General features: G+C 63.4%; 2 protein-coding genes across 2 annotated transcripts in view; both read right to left on the bottom strand.

The window, feature by feature from the left end:
* The window catches only part of TEAD3 (TEA domain transcription factor 3), a 29,337-nt gene extending 23,146 nt beyond the window's left edge, over positions 1–6,191 (bottom strand). The window contains 1 exon segment of the mRNA XM_063356943.1: positions 6,030–6,191. The gene's annotated coding sequence lies outside the window, so the exon portion shown is untranslated.
* A 5,332-nt stretch (positions 6,192–11,523) lies between these two features.
* On the bottom strand, positions 11,524–16,472 carry TULP1 (TUB like protein 1). Its single transcript, XM_063356607.1, is given in 10 exon segments — positions 11,524–11,807; positions 12,646–12,817; positions 13,106–13,204; positions 13,407–13,515; positions 13,979–14,091; positions 15,101–15,268; positions 15,491–15,591; positions 15,809–15,943; positions 16,058–16,171; positions 16,407–16,472. Coding segments are annotated over 9 exon segments (1,086 nt in total). The 5' UTR covers positions 16,113–16,171; positions 16,407–16,472; the 3' UTR covers positions 11,524–11,673.
* Positions 16,473–19,610: the final 3,138 nt, after the last annotated feature.

The raw sequence follows: 19,610 nt of genomic DNA, 5'->3' as shown, positions 1-19,610 counted from the left end.
ACCCCGGCCCGGCCCGGCGGCGAGCAAAACCCCGAGCACGCCAGCAGCGCGCCGGGTGCCCGTGGCAGAGCATCGCCTTCTCATCGCCGCTGCCCGAGCCGAGAGCTGGAAACGGGCACCGCGGCGACTCCCGCTCCGCAGATTGAAAAATGGCTCTGGAATCCTCGGGGAACAAGTTGCTAAAAATACACCAAGGCGGTGTTCTTGGTAAAAGAAGGAGCTCCGGCAAGGAGGATGGCCCAAAAAGTGCCGGAGAGCCTGGCACGGCGTGCTAAGCCCCTGCCTGGCACACTGATGTCCAAACTTCGGAGCCGGCCCCCGACCCTCCGCTCTGTGATGCCGCCCAGGAAAGGCTGCGAGTGGGGCACCGCGGCCACCCCATACGAGAGCCGGAGCCCAAATGCACGCCATAGACGAGCACACGCACCGGCAAGCACCGAGCAAGCACCAAAATCACGCCATAGATGAGCACAGGCACCAGTGAGCAGCAAGCGAGCAGCAAGCGAGCACCAAACTAACACCACAGAGGAGCACAGACGCTGGCAAGCACCAAACTTATGCCATAGATGAGCACAGGCATCAGTGAGCACCAAACTCACGCCGTAGAGGAGCACAGGCACCAGCAAGCACCAAGTGAGCACCAAGTGAGCACCAAACTCATGCCGTAGAGGAGCACAGGCACCAGCGAGCACCAAGTGAGCACCAAGCAAGCACCAAACTCATGCCGTAGAGGAGCGCAGGCGCTGGCGAGCACCAAACTTATGCCGTAGAGGAGCACAGGCGCCGGCGAGCACCAAGCGAGCACCAAGCTCACGCCATAGATGAGCACAGGCGCCGGCAAGCACCAAGTTAGCACCAAGAGAGCACCAAGGGAGCACCAAACTCACGCCATAGAGGAGCACAGGTGATGGCAAGCACCATGTTAGCACCAAGGGAGCACCAAACTCATGCCATAGATGAGCACAGGCGCCGGCGAGCACCAAGTTAGCACCAAGAGAACACCAAGGGAGCACCAAGCTCGCCCCATAGAGGAGCACAGGCTCCGTCAAGCACCAAGTGAGCACCAAGCTCACGCCATAGAGGAGCACAGGCGCCGGCGAGCACCAAGCGAGCACCAAGCTCACGCCATAGAGGAGCACAGGCGCCGGCGAGCACCAAGCGAGCACCCTGCCCAACTCGTCCACCAAGCGAGCGGGCAAGAAACCGGGCAGGGAGAAAGCGGTCTGGTTTCGCCACCAGACCTTTGCTCCTGGCCTGCGAAGCGCCCAAATCTTCCTGCTAATAAAAACCCGACGCTCGCTTGGGTCGGGGGCTCGCGTGCCTGCGGGCGGGCGTGCTTTTTCCTAAACCCGAATTGCCTAAGCCGAGGGGGGGCGGGAGGGTGCGGGGGGGAAGGCAGGAGCTGGCTGCCTCTGGGGGAAGGGCGGGCGGCGAGGAGCTGGCATGGGAACGGCAGCCCATCCTCCACGCACGCCGCGCCGCTCCGCGTCTGTAAACTTTGAACATCTTCCGGAGAGAAGTTAGTGGCTATTGTGAACAGCTGGATCTAATTTTACGAGGAGCGAGGAGGAGACAGTCGTGGGGAAATAATAAGGCTTGGCGCTCCCAGGCGAGGATCCCCGAGCCCGGCCGGCCCTCCTGCCTCCACCGCACCCCGCCGGGGGAGAGCGCCGGCAAGACGGCCGTGGGGAAACTGAGGCACGGAGCGGCGCGGGGCTCAACCAAGTCCTGGGTAATTCAAACCAGGAGTCCAGGCATCCCCTGCCCGCGTCCCTAGAGCTGTCACCCCTCCAGCAGCTGGGACACCAGCGGTGGCACGGCTCTTCACCATGGTGGAAAGCCAGGCTGATGGTGCGGGGCCACCTCCTCAACCCATGGCAGCATCTTCAGACCCGGCAACGGCTCTCAATGCTCGTGGGCACCATGGCACAACAAGTCCCTCCAGCCGGCTGCGTCCCGCGAGGCTCTGCCCACCTCCTAAAATTAGCTCCAGCTCTGCCATCCCATCCCCAGCCACCCCCTGCAGCCGGGGGAGCTCTGCCAAAACACGCTCCGGCTCCGTACCGACCGCCCCCCCCAGCGACGAGGGGGAAAGGGATAAACCAGCCTCCTCCATCGCTCGCATCTCACCAGCCGCGAGCCACCTGCAAGCGAGCCTTTCCCAGCGTTAGTTCTTACGGCGTGAAGCGTGGCCCTAAAATGCATGGAAGTCACCTTCTGCGCCTCCGGCTCGTACAAGGATGGCCAAGGATGAGCTCCGGGTCGGCTTTGGCCGGCTGAGACCTGGCGCATCTCGTGACACAGCCAGCTGGAAGGCGACGGCCTCGTGCGCGCTGGGTTTCGGCACCACTGCTGTCTCACGGCACGTTAACGGGGGACGCCGGGGACATCGCAGGGTTGCATCCGTCGGGGATCAGGTGAAGGGACACGCTCCTGCGGGATTTGCACCAGCGGGATGGGACGTGCTTCGTGCGATCGGACACTCGTATTTCTCCGGACCCTTTGCCCGCAGGACCCCATCGGTTGTGCCAATGTGGAGCCCTGAGCGAATGCTGTCCCCACAGGGCCACCAGTGGCCACCCCCGGGGATGGGACCACGGGGTTTGTGGCCCGTCACCTCCGGAGGGCTCAGCCACGCGCTCTCACCACGAAACCCCGCAACGCGCTGCAGGGTGAGCCCAAAACGCCACCCACCACGGTGTGACACCCCCCCCCCCCCACCCACCTCCCCACGGGCAGGCGAGCGGCCGTCCGGCACCACGAGGAGGGTTTTACCGGGGGGCCCCTCGCTTCCATTTCACAGGCGGGGAAAACCGAAGCACCGGGAGCTGTAACGGCGTGTCCAGACCCGCAGCGGGATCCGGCCGCGCGTTATCATGGAAGGAGGAAGGAGAGGGGCCGGGGGTGGGGGGGGGGGGGTGGGGGAGCTCCTGCTGCGTGCCCGCTGCAGGCTGGCACGGGGCACGGCCCCGCCGGCTCACCCCATCATTACCTTCCCTCCCTCCCTCCCTCCAAAAAAACATTTCATAAGCCGCCACGTGACGGTGGCAACAGCGAACGCCCACGCTCTTCAGGTGCCTGCCCCGACCGCAACACGCAGGTGCCTGGGCTCGGCCGCCGCGGCCCCCGACCCGGCCACCGACCCCAAATAACACCCGAGACCCATGGTTGAGAAGCTCAGAGCACGGCCTGGCCACCCCGGGCATGGGAGATTCCCGGAATCCAAGGGATTTGGTTCTATCCCATCCGCCAGCAGCGCCCAAGGTGGTGCAAACACCGTGGCAGCCCCGCGGAATTGCCGCCAAGGATTTAATGAGAGAGAGAAGTTCCTAGAAATGGGACGTTTTTTGGACGGCATCCACCCTGTCCGTTGAGGACAGAGGGATCCCAAACCCGGAAAGAGCACCAGGATGGCTCTTGCCTCCCAAATCCCGGGAGCACCCTTGGTTAGGGCTTTGCAGCTCGTTCTCTGTTCTTTCCCTCCATCCTCCGCTCCCACGGATGGGCGAAGAGGTGCTAAGGCAGGAAAACCCGTTTTTTTCCCCTGCAAACAGCCCAAAGTTGCCCATTTCCCCCCTTTCCAGCCGGCACCGCTCCCGCCGCCGAGCTCACCTGCCGCCGGCCTCGTGCCCGGTGCGCGTTTGACGGGAGCTGCGCGGTTACTCGCTTTTTAATACATTAATTATAGCTGATTATCACTGCCACCCCCACCTCCCCAGAGCCGTGACCCGCTCACACGCCGCTGGGAAAAGGCTCCTTCCCTGGGCACGGCCCCGGGGCCACCGGGACTTGCCTCCCGACCCGCTCGGTGAGGCTGAAAATGGCGATTAAAAGGAGATGCTGTTTCTGGTATCGTGATAAATAGCGACCGTGCGTCACGGGAAATGGATGCGAGTCCCTTTTAGAGACGGAGGTGGAGGCTGGAAGGGGGTTTTGCTTTGCGGGAGGGGGATGTTAGAGGTGGGATGGCTGCCGGGGGCGGGGGGGGTGTCACCTCTGAGCCCCTTTGCCCCCACAAAATGCCCTGGTTGAAGCATCCTCCCCTGCTCTGAGCTGAGCCCCGACACCGCGGTCACCCCGGTCGGGACAAGGGTCTTTGAAATACCCGGGTGCCGCTTACACAAGGTGTCTGGAGCCCACCACGGAGCCCGCTGCTTTCGAAGGGTTATTTTTGTTAGAAAAGCCGGTGCGGTGCCAGCCACGCGCCCGCCGCAGAGAGGGAGCTGGGTGCCCGAGGTCCCCTGGGGACGGGAACGTCCCCCAGTGCCACCCGGCCGGGAGGGGGCGGCTGCTCACTCCGCACCCACCCGCGGTCCTTTCCCGCGGGAATGCCGGCTCTGCAAACCCAAACAGGGCCAAATCCAGCCCCTTCTCCCAACGGGACGCTTGTGCCCGTCCTCTCCGGTGGGCAAGTGCTGGGAACACCACTCAGGCGGTGCCGCGGTGACTGTCACCTGCCCCCGCCAGCGGCGTCCCAGCCTCGACACCCCCCACCCATTTCTCCCATGGCTTCGCCGTTGGGTGACCTTGGCGAGCCCTCATCCCCCCGTCCAATTTGGGGACCTTCTTCCTCCCATCCCTGGGGGGAAATGACCCAACCCGATGACCCAACCTGAAACCTGGGTGCAGGGAAGGACTTTGGGGCCACGGAGGCCCCCAGGGCCAGTGGGTGCACGGGGGGGTCACCAGCCTGGCAGACCCCCAATTCTCCACCCATCATCGCGAGCACCCCAAAACCAGGGTGGGGGGTGCGGGGGGGTGGCAGCCTCGCTGGCAGGGCCCCCCGGGGTTGCCGGGCAGTGCCAAAGCCCTGACTCACGGCGCGCACGTACCCGCGCCGGGTAAAGCGATAGGAGGGGAGAGAGGACGCTGGAGCCCAAAATACCCCGGCGCGCCTGACACCGGAGATTATCGCTTCGCCGGTGGGACGGCCGCCCGGCTCGGCTCCCCACAAAGCACCAAAACCCCCCAAAAACTCTTCCCGCACCTTTTCCCTCGCCACCCCACGCCAACCGCCCAACAGCGATGGGTGGCTGCAGGGTGCCCACCGCCGCGGCACAGCCTCCGGTACCATTTCCAGCTGATTCTTCCCCAAAATATGGGGTTTTTTTCTCCGCTAGTATAGGCCAAACGCATAGGGCCTGAGCGGTTTCGGGGGGCGGAGGTGGGCGGCACTGCGAGGGCTTGGCCTTATTTCCCTTCCAAGAGGGTTGGGGGGGGAGGGGGTGGAAAAACACAACACAACCACCCCAAACCCGAGGTGGGTGCAAAAATAAAATAATAATAATAATAAAGATGACACACTGCTGAAAATTATACACCTAATTGCTGCCTCGTTAGCAATGCGCCCCTATGACGAGGCACAAAGTGTTTAGCATACAGTCAGCGTATGGTCATCCCCTACATGCGTGTGACACACATGTAACGTGACACGCGTGTGGCCCCCCACACACGCACCCCACCCGGGACCCCCGTTTCCCGGGGAGGAGCGGGAGCCGGGGAAGGGGGGGGGGAAGGGGGGGGCAGGAGACAGACGGGACGGTTTATCGCTTTATATAAGGCCTGGCGCCCGCGCCCTCCCCGCTCCCGACGTATGGGCCATACCGTACACAAGGCCTCTTTGTAACCCTATAGCCCGCGCCCGCCGCGCACCCCGGGGATGCAGCGCGGGGGGGGGGTCGCACCGGAGGGGAGGCGGGGGGGACACATAGCCCCGACGGGGCGGGAGCCTGGGGACTCCACGGGTGGGGGGGTGGTTGGGGACACCGTGGGGACACCCCGGCTGTGCCCCACACACATCGGGGGAGCCCCCCCGGGGGGTGTGTGTGTGTGTGTGTCACCGGGTGGCGGGGTGGGGGGGAGAGGCGAGGGGTGGTGCGACCCCGCCGCCCGCCCGTCGGGGCTCGGTGCAGCCGGAGGGCTGCGGGCCGGGAGGAAGGAGGCGCCGGAGGAGGAGGAGGAGGAGAAGGAGGAGGAGGAGGAGGAGGAAGAAGGGGGGGGTTGGGAGTCTCTTCCCGGCGAGCGCTTACCTGCTCCGTGCTGCGGAGGGGCTGGGCCGGCCGCGGGTGCCGGGACCGGGACCGGGACCGGGACCGGACCGGGACCGGGGCCGGGCCGGGGAGGGCGGCAGGAATGCGGGGAGCGCGGCGGGCTCCCGGGTCCGCGCACGGAGCCAGGCGCAGGGACGGGAAAGTTTATGCAAGGGAGGAGCAGAAAGTTGGGAGTCAATCAGGAGGCGGCGGGGCCGGGCCGACCCTCCTCCCTCCTCCCGCTGCCCTCCTCCTCCTCCTCCTCCTCCTCCTCCTCCTCCTCCCGGCCCTCCCTCTCTCCCGCCTGCTCCCGACCCTCCCTCCCCGCCCGCCCCCCCGGAGCGGCGGCGCTCCCCGACGGGCAGCGGGCGCCGGGGCGCGGGGCTTCCCCTGCGCCGGGAGGGGACTTTGTGGAAAGGGCAGCCCCGGGAGCCCGGCTCGGCCCGGCCCGGACTCTGGGAGCGCCCTCTAGGAGCCTTCCTCACCCTCCTCCTCCTCCTCCTCCTCCTCCGGCCCGCAGAGCCGGGATGCAGCGCCGGGTCGGGGCTTGAGGGTGCTGCTGTCCCGTCTCGTCACCAGCCAGCCACGGTCCCCCGTAGATACCTTCATCCCCTTCTGCACATCTTCATCCCCCTCTGCACACCTTCATCCCCCTCCGCACACCTTCATCCCTGTGCTCACCTTCGTCCCTGCACTCACCTTCATCTCCCTGTGCTCACCTTCATCCCCTACCACACACCTTCATTGTCCTCTGTACACCCTCATGCCCTGTCACACACCCTCATCCCCCTCTTCGTCCCCATCCTTACACCTTCATCTCCCTCCAAACACCTTCATACCCCTCCTCATCCCCATCCTCACATCCTCATCCTCCTCCAAACACCTTCATCCCCTTCCTCATCCCCATCCTAACACCCTTATCTCCCTCCAAACACCTTCATCCCCCTCCTCATCCCCATCCTCACACCCTCATCCTCTCCGAACACCTTCATCCCCCTCCTTATCCCTCCCTGGATACCCTCAGCCCCCCCGCACCCTGCCCGCATGCAGATTCCCCATCTCGCCCGGACCCCCAGGCCAGGGATCTCAGCCCACGCCGTTTGATTTCCCAAGGGAACCCAGCCAGGAGCCAGGCCACGGTCATTTCCTCGGAGCGAGCCGATGGGTGGTAACGCGCTAAGCCGCAGCCGGCTGATTGCATGCGAGTCCCTGGCCGCGACCCAGCCCAATGTCGGGAACCGCGGCCCCGATACGGGCAACACGCGGCAAAAACCCTGTCCCCGCCGGCCGTCGCGTCCCGCACGCGCCGAGGAACCCAAAACCTACAGAGGTAAATCGGGGAGAGGGAGCGTCCCTGCGCCCCTCTTGGAGAAGGGATGCTCTTTACATCCCATCCCTTCTAGAAACATATTTTTCTAATTTTCCTGCCGAGCTTGGTCGTATTCAAGCATTTCGGGACAAGACAGCCAACGCCGCAGCCCGTAAAGCGCCAGTCCCCGCAGCATCCAGGGCGTTCAGCGATCGTGTGTGATTAATAAAGCCGTATCGCATTCTTCCCCCCTTGGCCTGCTGCTAACTTGTAAGAAAGCTGGACCCAAAACTGCAACAAAATGGCTGCTATTCTCCAAGGGCCGTTCGAAACCCTCGTTACTCATCCCTTACTTGGGCAAAAATGACATTGACTGCTCCTGGAGATGACAGCCTTAATTGAGTTCAATGGGAGTTTAGGCTGAGTAAGGCATGAGCAAACAGGCATGCGTTAGCCCGTGAAGAAAAGCCTGATCTGCAAATGTTTAGGAACACATGGAACGCCGCGCAGGGGAGTGCCGAGGGGGTCACCGCTGCGCCGGGCTGGGGCTTGGGCTCGCTTACAGCATCCAACCCAACCGCTGGCGATGTCGGGATGAGCTCGTTCTGGAGCCGGGCGATTCGAGCCCAGCTCGGTGGTTTGTTTCTCTCCTGCCTCTTAATTTTTTTATTTTTTTTTTTTCCCTCCTTCAGAAGGCCGTAATCCTCGTTTCTGCTATTCTTCGTCCGCTGGTGGGAACAGCAACTTCCTTTCCCAAATTATAATATAAAAGAGCTGCAAGCAGCAACGCCATAAATAATATTTTCTTATGGCCAGAACATCCAAGTCTAGGCAAGACACCAAGAACAGCTACAACGTTGTAAAACTCCAACACTTCTCCAGAATGGATTCGCTAATTAAAAAACGATTCCTTTTTAAAAGCAGTTGAAAAACATTGGCTTTCCCATTACTGCCCGTCGCTCGCAGAAAGAGCCCGTCCCGCAAACCCGACGCCCAGTTTACCGGCCACCGGTTGGCCTTTCCCCCTAAAAAAAGGTCACCGAAATAAACACGCGGGGAGGGGAAGGGGAGAGAAAAACACCCCGTCACGATCGCTCCTTTAATTAATTAATGTATCACCGCTTCAAAGCCATGGGCTGAGGTGATGCTCTCCGCCGGGGACCAAAGAGCTCCGGCCCTTCCATCGCCAGGCGACGGGTTTCCCTGCGCTGACCCCCCATCCCGCACCCACCGGGATGCAGCCAGTCCTCTCCCTCTGCAGGTTGCCCGGCCGGCGGGGCATTGGCCTTTTAGAGCCCCATGGAATTACCCCACAGCCCCCTCTAAGAGTGCAGGGGCTGAGCTTGGGGACGGGTGCATGGAGCCCCCGCTCCGAGCCCCGGGGGTTTGGGGCAGAGGGAGAAGCGAGCAGTGGGAGAAGAGCCCCCAGCTCCCATCCTCCTGCTCAGCCCTGGACCAGCATCTTCCCACCCATCGGCAGGGGATGGGGACGCCGGCAACCACCGCCTGCCGGAGCCACCGGCACCGCCGCCACATTGGTCCTGGGTAGGATGCAGCACTTGGCGTCGAGGTGGGACCTGATTTTTTTTCCCTTTGCTTTATCACCGTCTTTGCAAAAATAAAACGCATTTCCCAGGAGGTTCCCTGGACCAGCCGCCGGCTGTAACTTCAGGGGGTTAAATCCATCCTCACCACCAGCCCCCTAAAATTGAAGCTGCGGAAGCCTCATGGTCTCGCGCCACAGGGAAAAAAACCTCATCCCTGGGGATCGAGAAAACCCTTTCTCCAAGGAAGGCGCACACTTTGGGCTCAAACGCCGTTGATAAGGCTCCTTCTTCTCTCTCGTCTTTTTTTTTTTTTTTTTTTTTTTTGATCTTTTCTTGCAGCGAGCATTCCTTTCACACCCACGCACGCCCCAGCATCCCCAGCCATTGGTCTGCCGGCGCATCCGTCACACTTTCCGTCGGCCAAAGTAGATACACATTTCGACTGCTTCCATTCCTCGGCTCCTCGGGTGTTAACAGCCAGCGCAAACAAAGGGCCCGAATCTCCGTCCCCCTGTTAAATTGTTTTCATTTGTTTCTCGTGCCGCAGTTGGTTTGGGTTAGAGGGTTTGTGTAAGCGATTCGGGGCGGGCGGCTGGTGCGGTAACCGTGTCCCGGGATGGGGTGGCATCGCCTTGGACACCCACGGCAGGTTTTTTCGCTCCGCTTGGGAAGCCGGGGGGGGCATTTGCAAGCCACAATGGGCAACACGGAGACTTTTTGGGTGCAGAGATGGAGAAACTCCGCAGGGAACGGCTGGGCTAACGGCGGCTTGTGTTCCAGCGAGAGCTTGGGGAGCCCAAATCCCTCCCTCTCACCCTGCTTTGGCTTTTCTGCTTCCACCGAAGGAAATGGGGACAAGCGTTAGCTCAACCCTTTCCTGAGCTTTTCCCCAATTTCCAACAGATGGTGGGATCAGGGCTGGATTTGGGCAGAAAGCTCTTGCTTTCCCCACATTTGCTGGCCATCCCTAGCCAGGGGATGCTGGCCCCGAACCGCAGCGGTTTGTTCTCCCTTTAGCTCACGAGAAGGTCTCTGATCTGGCCGCAGGGGTACGGGACGATGTCCCACGTTGTCCCCGAGCTGCCCGCCTCCGTCTGCCCCCGTCACGAACGTCCGACGATGAATCACGGAGCCTGGATTCGTGCAGCTGGTGGGAAAACCTCGGCTCCGCCTGCAGAGCCACCGGGGCAGATGTTGGCCGACGGTCCGGCTGCCGCCCGTGGTCCCACTGTCACTGTCATCTGTCCCCAGCCCCGCACAGGGACGGGCGCAGGTCACGGCGGCGTGGTGACACTGCCCAGCGAGGACAAGCATCGCTCTTGTACGACTCCATCTGTCTCCTCCGCCTCCTGCTCCTCGGCCTTCCCGCTCCAGCTGCCCCTCAGGGCGGTAACTTGGGGGGCTCAGATCACCCCCAGGATGGGGGAAGGACCTGTATGTGTCCCGGGATGGGGGCCCCAAATTTTATCAGCCCCCCCCGGGGGCAATGTGTGAGCCGAGCAGGTGAGAGAAGCATGATCGGGGAGTTGAGGATGGTGGTTGGGGACACCTTGGCGCGTCCCGGTGTTTCTCACCACTGAATTAATCAGATTTGGGACTGTCTGTGAAGCCAAATCCTGGAAATGGGGGCACGGGCTGCCCTGCTCCCCCCTGAACTGCCCCTTTCCAGCATCTCCCCTTCCCAACGACCCCCCGCCCCCAGCTCCCAGTGACACCCCACGGGTCTGTGCCACAGGGTGCCACCTCCCCTCTGCCACCTCCCCGCGAGCAGGGAGCGCCAGCGGGGCCGGTCCTGGCAGCGGGGACACCTGGGGTGTGCGGGGGCTCCATGGGACCCCCAGCCCGGCGGGGTGCGGAGGGATGCCGCAGAGTGCCGGGGTGGCATGGGCATGGGGGGGGGGGGGGGGGGGGGGGGGGGGCTCGTCAGTGCCCATCCGGGCACCCAGCGTGACTCAGCACCGCACCACACCTCGTGAGTCACCCCGGCGCTTCCTGGTGCACCCAGAGTTTTCCCTTCCAGGTCCCTCCTGGTGGCACCGACCCAACCCGGCCCCGTGCCGGTGATGCTGGCTCTGCCTCACGTGGCTACCGGCCCCTCCGCCGGCTTCCTCGGCACGTGCCACCGGTGCCCTGGGTGCCAGGCTGCTCCCCGGGGACCCGAATCCCCAAAGGCTTCCAATGGGTGGAGAGCCCGGGGCGTGCAAAGACACCGTGAGCACCGCACAGCCACCCGTGCCGCGGCAAAATGGGGCAAAACGGGGCCTGGGGAGCATGGAGCCGGGTGGAGGGGTCCCTCGCCAGGAGCTTGGGCAGAGCCCGGCCATGCTGGGTAAGGAAACACAAACGGAGGAGACCACCAACCCCCCCCTCTCGGTGAGAGGCTGAGCTATAAAATACAAACCAGAGCCTAAAAAAAAAAAAAAAAAAAAAAAATTAAAGGGGGGGATGAGTTTCCAGGATCCGAGTCCAAGAAATGTCTCAAAGGGATGAGATCGGGATCGCAGTCAGCCTCATCTGCTAAATATACCCCAGGCCTGACTCTGCCATCTGCCCCAGACCAGCGATCTGTCCCCAATTCGCCCGGAGAGGGTGGCCGTGGCCAGCTGAGCATCCTATGGAGGGGTCTGTGGGCACTGAGCACCTCGAGCCACGCCGGGAGCCGCTGTCACCGCGAGAATTCACTGTGCAGAAGGTGGAAACGGAGGGTGTGGAGCAGGATGGGGATGCAGGAGCATCCACCCGGCACCGGCACGTGGCCCTGGTGGCCCTGGTGACCCCGGCGCGGGCGCTACTCGCAGGCCAGCTTCCCGTCGAAGCTGGAGAGGGCGATGGCGAAGGCCTGCACGGCGCAGAGCGGGTAGTTGTAGTCCATGGTGAAGGCGTCGTCTGCCACGCGCCCGAACTGCATCACGATGTAGTCGGCTGCGGGAGAGCGAGCGAGCGGCTGGGGAGGCACCCGCGCCCCCATCCCGCCCCTTTTCCCCAGGGGAACCCACGCAGCGGCATCCCAAAAAAAGCCACCCCTTCTCCACCGAGCTCCTCCCGCACCCTACAGCCGCGCGTTGTACCGAAAAGCATCGTTTTCCCATTGCGTGGTCCAGCGCGGGACCACGGCGCCCTTCGGTGTGCCCGCCAGCGCCCCGTCCCCGGGAGCTGCAGCCCCCCAAGGGACAAGGGACCCCTCTCACCCCCCCCGAGGGACTGCTGCTACCGGAGGGCGGGTGACAGGAAATCTGTAAAAATAACCAGGGGCCCCCGAGAGGTTTTTTCTGTCCCGTAACCCAACACCCCCGGAGGCCGAGGGTTTCTGACTGCGCCGGACAGGTGACAAACGGCCGCGTCCGGCCGCTCGTGCGGGGACACAGCCACTGCCACCCCCCCCGAGGGACTGTCCCTGAGGGTGCGATGCACCCCGGGGTGAGGCCGGTGGCAACGTGGGGTGCGTGCCGGGGGTGGGTCGGGGGGGATGCTCTGGGGTGAGTGGGTGGCTGTAAAAGTGGGGCTCAGCCCCCCGCAGGATCTGTCCTTGCCCTAATCTGCCTGGCAACAAGGGTGACCCGCACACTCCCTCTGCCGTCACCCGGGGCCAGCACGTCCCCCCAGGGCAGCAGGAGCCCGACGCGGCCACGCGTGGGAAAAACTAAACCTCATAAAAAAATGAAAAAATAAAAAAAATAAAGGGGTTCTGGGGCTGGCTGATGGCAGAGCTTTCCCCACCATCACCCCCGCCCCGTCCCATCCCGTCCCCTCCCCGGCTTACGGTCGCTGCCGTGCACAATCTGGAAGTTTTTGACGGAGGCGTGGGTGACGCGGCCGTGGAAGTTGAGGACGTAGGACTGGGTCTCGTCGTTCCACACCGGCGCCTTGTTGTGCAGCTCAATCACGTTGTCCATGTTCTTGTTCTGCCACCGCATCAGGAGGCCGTCGTTGTCCTGGGGAGGGCGAGAGCGGAGTTGGGGTGATTCCCCCCCACCCCCCTGCAAGTCCTGCCGCCCGCCATGGGGTGCCCAGGGGGATGCTCCGCAGCAGGATCCCGATGGGAGATGGGATCCAGCACGGAGAACAAAATACAGGCATCCCATCTCCCACCTCCCAGGGAGGTGCCTTCAATTTCAGGGACACCCGAAAGCATTTCCACGCCCCAAAAGAGGTAAAATCCAAGGTGAACCCCAGCAAATCCAGCCCCTGAGGAGTTTCTCCCAGCCTGGCCCCAGACCTACGTTCCGCGGCCGGATGGGCACCCTCTCGTTGTCGGCGTTCATCCCGGGGATGATGACCGTCATCTTCCGGGGGCCTTTGAACCCCAAAACGTTGGTCTCCTGCAAGAGAAACCCCGTCCTTAAAACCAGCGGCCACCACGGGCTGCAGCCTTTCCCGGTGGCTCAATGAGGGCTCAGGGACGGATCCAGCCCATCCTGCATCTCTGCAACCCCCCCGGGGTGGTGGCCAGGGTTGGGACGCCCTCGTTGCCTGCACGGGGGTCCCGGGGCGGGGGGGGGGGGTCCCTGCGCTGCTCCTTACGTAGACCACGGCCGAGAGCTCCTGCCGCACGTTGGACCAGTTGGCGTTGGCCCTGTCGGGGTTGGCGCCGTTGTCGAACACCGTGAACTTGGTTCCCATCAGGTTGGACCTGCAGCCGAGGAGGGGAGGTGGCCGCCGCCGGTGCCACCAAGTCCCCTCCAACCCTCCCCGTCCCCTCCCACACTTCGGGCACAGCCCCGGCTTCACTCCGAATGCAAAACCCACACGGTCCTTCCCACCCTTTAGCCCTTCTCTGGGGTTCAGGGCACCCTAAAATCAGGGTGTTCTACCGTGTTGCTGCGGCGGGGACCCCCCAGCGTCGCCGTGCGGCTGCCGGCGGTGCAGCGGGCCGGGACTTGCCGGGCGCCGCTTCTAGCCGTGACCTGTCTGCCAGGAGGAACCAGCCGAGCCTGTTTTCCCCTCGTGGCCCCCCCAAAACCCTCCTCCGAATGCCGAATTTAGCCTCCTGCTTGACCCAGCCGCCGCTTGGGGCGGTCGGCATCCCACAGAGCGGGAGCGGGGCGCTGCAGGAATGGGGTGCCACCGAAACGGCGTGTCACCTCTGCTCCTACCTCAGCTTCCCGATGAAGTTCTCCCCGCCCCGCGACAGGTCGGTGGGGTCGATGGAGATGAGGTAGTTGGAGGTTTTGCTCTTCTTACGCTTCCTCCCGGCGAGCAGGAACACCTGGGAGGGCGGTGGGACCATGTGGGGACAGGGCATCGGCATGGCCATTGCCATCAACGTCTCCAGCTTGCCACCCTGCACAAGGCTTGGCCCAAGAGGTCACTGCCATGACCTTGCGCAAGTCATGGAGCAAAGATGATCCCCAAAATCGGGAGGGTCTGAGCCCAGCCCGGCATCAGCGTGACTCTCCAGCCAATATTCGGTCACCATCCCAGGTACCATCGACATGGGGCACTTCCCAAGTTGCCCAAGGAGGCCGGTGGCATCCTGGGGTGCATCAAGAAGAGTGTGGCCAGCAGGTGGAGGGAGGTCATCCTCCCCCTCTGCTCTGCTCTGCCCTGGGGAGGCCACAGCTGGAGCGCTGGGTCCAGTTCTGGGCTCCCCGGTTCAAGAAGGACAGGGAACTGCTGGAGAGGGGACAGCAAAGGGCTACCAAGATGCTGAGGGGACTGGAACATCTCTCTGATGAAGAAAGGCTGAGGGATTTGGGTCTTTTCAGCCTGGAAAAAAGACGGCTGAGGGGGGATCTTATCAACACTGACAAATACTGAAAGGGGGGGTGTCAGGAGGATGGGGCCAGGCTCTTCTCAGTGGTGCCCGGGGACAGGACAAGGGGCAACGGGCACAAACTTGCCCATGGGAAGTTCCATCTCAACACGAGGAGGAACTTCTTTATCCTGAGGGTGGCAGAGCCCTGGCACAGGCTGCCCAGAGAGGTGGGGGAGTCTCCGTCTCTGGAGACATCCCAACCCCGCCTGGACGCGTTCCTGTGCCACCTGCTCTGGGTGACCCTGCTCTGGCAGGGGGTTGGAGGGGATGATCTCCAGAGGGCCCTTCCGACCCCGACCACTCTGGGATTCTGTGATTCCCAAGAGGAATTGCAAGGGAGGGGGAGCAGCCGCATCCAGGACCCCCCACCACAGTGGGATGCAGGCAGACATCCCCCCACAACCCTGAGGGTGCTCCCCGGGGTGGGCGCAGAGCCCTGGGGGTCCCTGCCCCGGCTCACCTTCTTGTCATTATCCAGGTGGACGTAATAGGTGGGGTAAAGCCCCCGGTCCATCCCCTTCTTGTCCCGTGTCACTCGGCACTTGACGGTCACCCCCTGCGGCGCCGGCCGCAGCACGAACTCCTCCAGGTTGTCCACCTCGATGACGGGCGACGGGGGCCTCTCCTCCTTGGCCTGCACCGCAAGAGGGGACGGTGACGCCAAAGCCAGCCCCCCCAGGACCTCCCCTCCTTTCCCAGCTCATCGCTCCTTGCTTCTGGTCCCCCCCAGGGCTGCAGTTTTGGGGATGATGCTCTGCAGGTCTCTCCGGGGAATGATCCACACCCTGCCCCCACCCCAACCCACTCTGGGTCCCCCGCGGGACCCCTGCAGCTCCGAGGGAGGGGGGACGGTTCATACCTTCTTTGATTTCTTCCCTTTGCCCTTCTTGTTGGAGTTTTTCTGCGGGGTCTCCGGGGTGTCCTCGTCACTCTCGGCCGCTTTGGGGGGGGCTGCAGGGCAGGAACGGGCAGGGGCACAGAGCGGGGTGGGGGGGGGAAGACCCTGACTCTGCCAAACCCCCAAACCAGGCTCAGCGCAGACCCACAGCAACACCATCGACCATAGCCCCACTCTGCGTGGCCAGGCTCACCCGCGCACCGCCCCCCCGGCCCCGAGCCCCTCCGGCACCCACCACCCCCCAGCGCATCGCCGGTGCCGGCCTCTCACCTTTCTTTTTGGTTTTCTTCTCCTTGGGGGGGTCCCCGCCAGTCTGGAAGAGGGACGCCGGGTTTTTCTTCTTCTCCGACCTGATGGGTTTGGTGCTGGCGTCGGAATCATCCTCCTCGTCACTGCTGGTGGCGGCTGGGGGGGGGCGACATGGGGGACACTGTCATGCGGCACCGGGTACTGCTGGCTTGGGGTGATGCCGTGGGGCAGTGGGACCGGCTGCCACCCCCCCACACCCTCGCCCCGTACCTTTCTTCTTGCTTTTCTTCTCCTTCTTCTCCCCGTTCACCTGGAACATGGACATGGACTCCTTCTTGGTGCTTTTGGCAGGTTTAGCTTTGCCATCGGGGTCGCTCTTGTCTCCTGGCAGGACGGAGGGGCCGATGAGGGATGGGGACAGGAGGGGACAGGGGACAGGGAGGTGGCAAGGGGGCAGCAAGAAGGGTTGAGACTGCAGGGAGGGGGGGTGGGTGATTGCCCCTGAGCCCCCCAGGACAGCAATGGGGACAGGACGCAGGCTGTCCCCTCGTCCCAGCAAGGATGGATGCAAGTGACAATAGAGCCCCGCTCGAGCTGTCCCTGTCCCCAGGACACTCACCCTTCGGCTTCAGCTTCTTCTCCCGGCTCTCGCCCGAGGGGGGGTCTTTGGGCAGCTTCTTCTTGAGCTTTTTTGGCGGGTCTTTATTTTCCACCTCCTCTTCCTCCTCCTCATCCTCCGAGTCCTCGGCTGGCTCTGCCCAGAGGGGACGCCATGGCATCAGCAACGCGATGGCCTCTCGCGTCGGGGACCCGCAGCCCCGTGGTTTGTGAGACGGGAACGTCCCCGGCTGGGCACCCACCCCCCCACCGCGGCCAGGGTGCTGGGGCCGTGGGTGCCCGGGCCGGCGGCGGTGGCCAGCGGCACGTCGGAGGTGGCCAGTGCCGGACACGGCGTGCGAAGTCACACCGCCACCTCGCGGCTGAACCCCGGGGTGCCGGGTTGGGGCGGGGGGGGGACGAAGACGACGACACCAGCCCCATCTTTTTGCTCACCCCATCTCTTTGCTTTGGAAAGATGCCCCGGGAGCTGGTGGCACCGGCCAGCCGCCGACTGTCACATCCCCAAGGACCGTGTCCCCCCCGCTCCATCCCAGCTCCCCATCCGATGCCACAGACGCGGGTCCCATGCCACATCCCCTTTCCTCGTAGCTAGGTTTGGGCCAAAAAGCCCCCCAGGGATGTGCAGAGCCCCTGCAGACACCGGGACCATCGGTGGCACAGGTGGGACATGGTGCACGGGGACACGAGGGGACAGGAGCGAGTGCCACAGAGGGGTGGGTGCTGCCCCCCCACACACACCTTGCTGCTTCTTGGGGCCCTTGGCCGCGCAGGAGCGGGGGGCCGGGCTCTCCTTCTTCTTCCGCGGCTCCTTGGTGACTTTGGAGTAAGGGTCCTTGTCGCTCTCCTCCTCCCCCTTCTCCTCCTTCTTCTTCCTCAGCTTCTTCACCCCTACGTGTTTCAAGCAATGCCCACGATGGGGAGCACCGGGGGTGCGGGATGGGGCCGTGGGGGGGCCATGGGAGCTGGGAGGGTCCGTCCTTACCCTGTGCCGGGGCACGGGGCTCCTCTGCAGCCCCCGCCTCACCCAGTTTCTTCGCCCGCAGCCGCCGGGGCTTGGCCTCGGGCTCCAGTGTGGGCTCCTGCCGCTTCTTCTTCCCTTTCTGCCCCCGTGGCCGGTGCTGCAGAGGTAATGCCGGCCCTAAATCCCCTTTTCCCTTTGCAAGACAACCCCTGCTCCCACAGTACCGGCTGCCTCTCCGAAATACAGCTGGGCTTTTCCCTGGCCCTGGGCCGGGGGGGAGGGGGGACGACAGGGGACCCGCTCCGGGGACGGGGACCCGCTCCGGGTCAGGGACACGCTCGCACCTTCAAACAAGCCCAAAGGGAGCGACTTACCATGGGGCAGCCCCCCCGGGGAAGGCAGAGGGAAGAAAAGAGAAAAGGCTGTTAGCGGACAGAAGGGACAGTGTCAGCGCCGGGACAGACAGCCACATGCCAGCCCCGGGGGACAAGGGACGTGATGCTGGTGCTGCCCCGACACCATGGACCATGCCAGCACGGAGGGACAAGCCAACCCTGTGCTGTGGGGACCCCAGCCAGGAGCCACCCCGGGCACCGGCTCATCTCTCGGTGGGCGTCCCGGGGGACCTGAGCTGGGCCAGGGGACACGGGGACGGGCAGGCAGCGCGGCTCCGCACCTCCATCTCCTCTCGCCCATGCAAAAGGCTCCCGTCGAAGCCAAGGAGCCGGGATGGAGGTCAGCAGGAGCGGGGGGATTAGGCACAGCACACCTAATCCCGGTTAGCCGGGGCTATAAATAACCCCGATTTACCAAATAGGGAGCATGTGGGGCTGCGCTTGACTGCGGACAGGAGCTATTTGGGGAGTGGGTGTCAGCTCAGGGCCCTCGGAAAGTGATTGAAGCAAATCCAGTTGTACCAGGGCATCCACCACCCAACAAAGCACCTTCCCCCGCGCAGGAGTTCCGTCCCTCCGGGATGTCCCAGCGCAATGGGTGACAGTGTTTTGCCAAAGGAGGGATCCGTCTGGATCCCAGGGCTGTGGATTTTGCGGGGGGACTGGGGGGGAGCTGGGGGTCCCACAGCGGCGCTGGGAACCGACTGGTTTCTTCCATGTCATCAGCTCACACCGAAAAGCTCCTTCGCATCCTTTAATCCCTTAAGCAGCTGGGGGGAGGACGGCCACTTGCTTCATTACTTAATGAAGCCCTTCGAGGAGGGGCTGCTGATTAAATCAGGTGATTGATGAAATCGCTGGTGAGACCCCTGGGGGGGCCGGGGGTTTACCCGAGGGCTGTGCCGAAATGCAGCGAAGCCGGGGGGGGCCTGGCCTTTGGGGTCACAGCCTGGGGAAAGTGAGTCACGGCTGACGGTTTAACTGAGAGGCTTAATTAAAGCATTAATTAGGAACTGAGAACCCACCTCAAGAGGTAACTTGAAGTGATGGAGGGGGGGGGTTGGAAGGAGCGGGGGGGTCTGTGGGATTTTTCCTTTACCCACCTGCTCTGGAAGGGGGGGGGTCCCCAAAAGCTCATGCCCCCCGCCCATGTCTGCAGCACCCCAACAGAGCAGCTCGCCCAGTGCTAAGTTGATGTCGGTGTGGGGACGGGGTTTGGGGGTCTCTGATGTCCCCAGCCCTTGGGGACAGCCCGCAGCAGGGGACAGTGGCACCGGGGGTGTTTTTTCTCACCTGCTTGGGTTTGTGCGGCTGGGGGCTGCCCGGCTCCTCGCTGGGGCTGTGGGGCATAGAAAGCAAAGGGGTCAGGGCTTCCAGCCCCCCCACAGCTCCTGGGGGACTGAGACCCTCTGGCCAAGCACCACCACAATTTTTTTTTGGGGGGGGGGAGGGAAATCAGCCTTTGTTTGCCTCCAGAACCAGCCACCGGTGTCTCAACTGGGTCGAGCTCGGCCGACAGCATCCTTCTGAGCAGGGAGCCTGGGATGGGCTCTGCCATGGCCAAGGGTGAGGCTAATTTGGGGACACACACCATCCCCTCCCCCCCCCCCCCAACAAACCATCTTCCTCTCTGTAAGCCAACGAGCATCATCGCACCAACCCCCAGGCCGAAAAAAACTGATAAAACGGCTCCTTAAATTGCGTTTAAACTGAAAATAGGAGGGAAAGGCACCGAAGGAGATGGGGGTCAGGTGGGGATGCCCAGCACGTTGCCCACCCCCCCCGGGGGTCGCGTCCTGCCCGGTGACACTCACCTCTCGGCGGCCCAGACCTCACGCAGGATCTC

The sequence above is a fragment of the Chroicocephalus ridibundus genome, chromosome 20 (genome assembly GCF_963924245.1).
Source record: "Chroicocephalus ridibundus chromosome 20, bChrRid1.1, whole genome shotgun sequence".
In the NCBI taxonomy this organism is placed as follows: Eukaryota; Metazoa; Chordata; class Aves; order Charadriiformes; family Laridae; genus Chroicocephalus; species Chroicocephalus ridibundus.
Note: the sequence above shows the minus strand (reverse complement) of the source record. Positions and strands in the feature narration are given on the sequence as shown.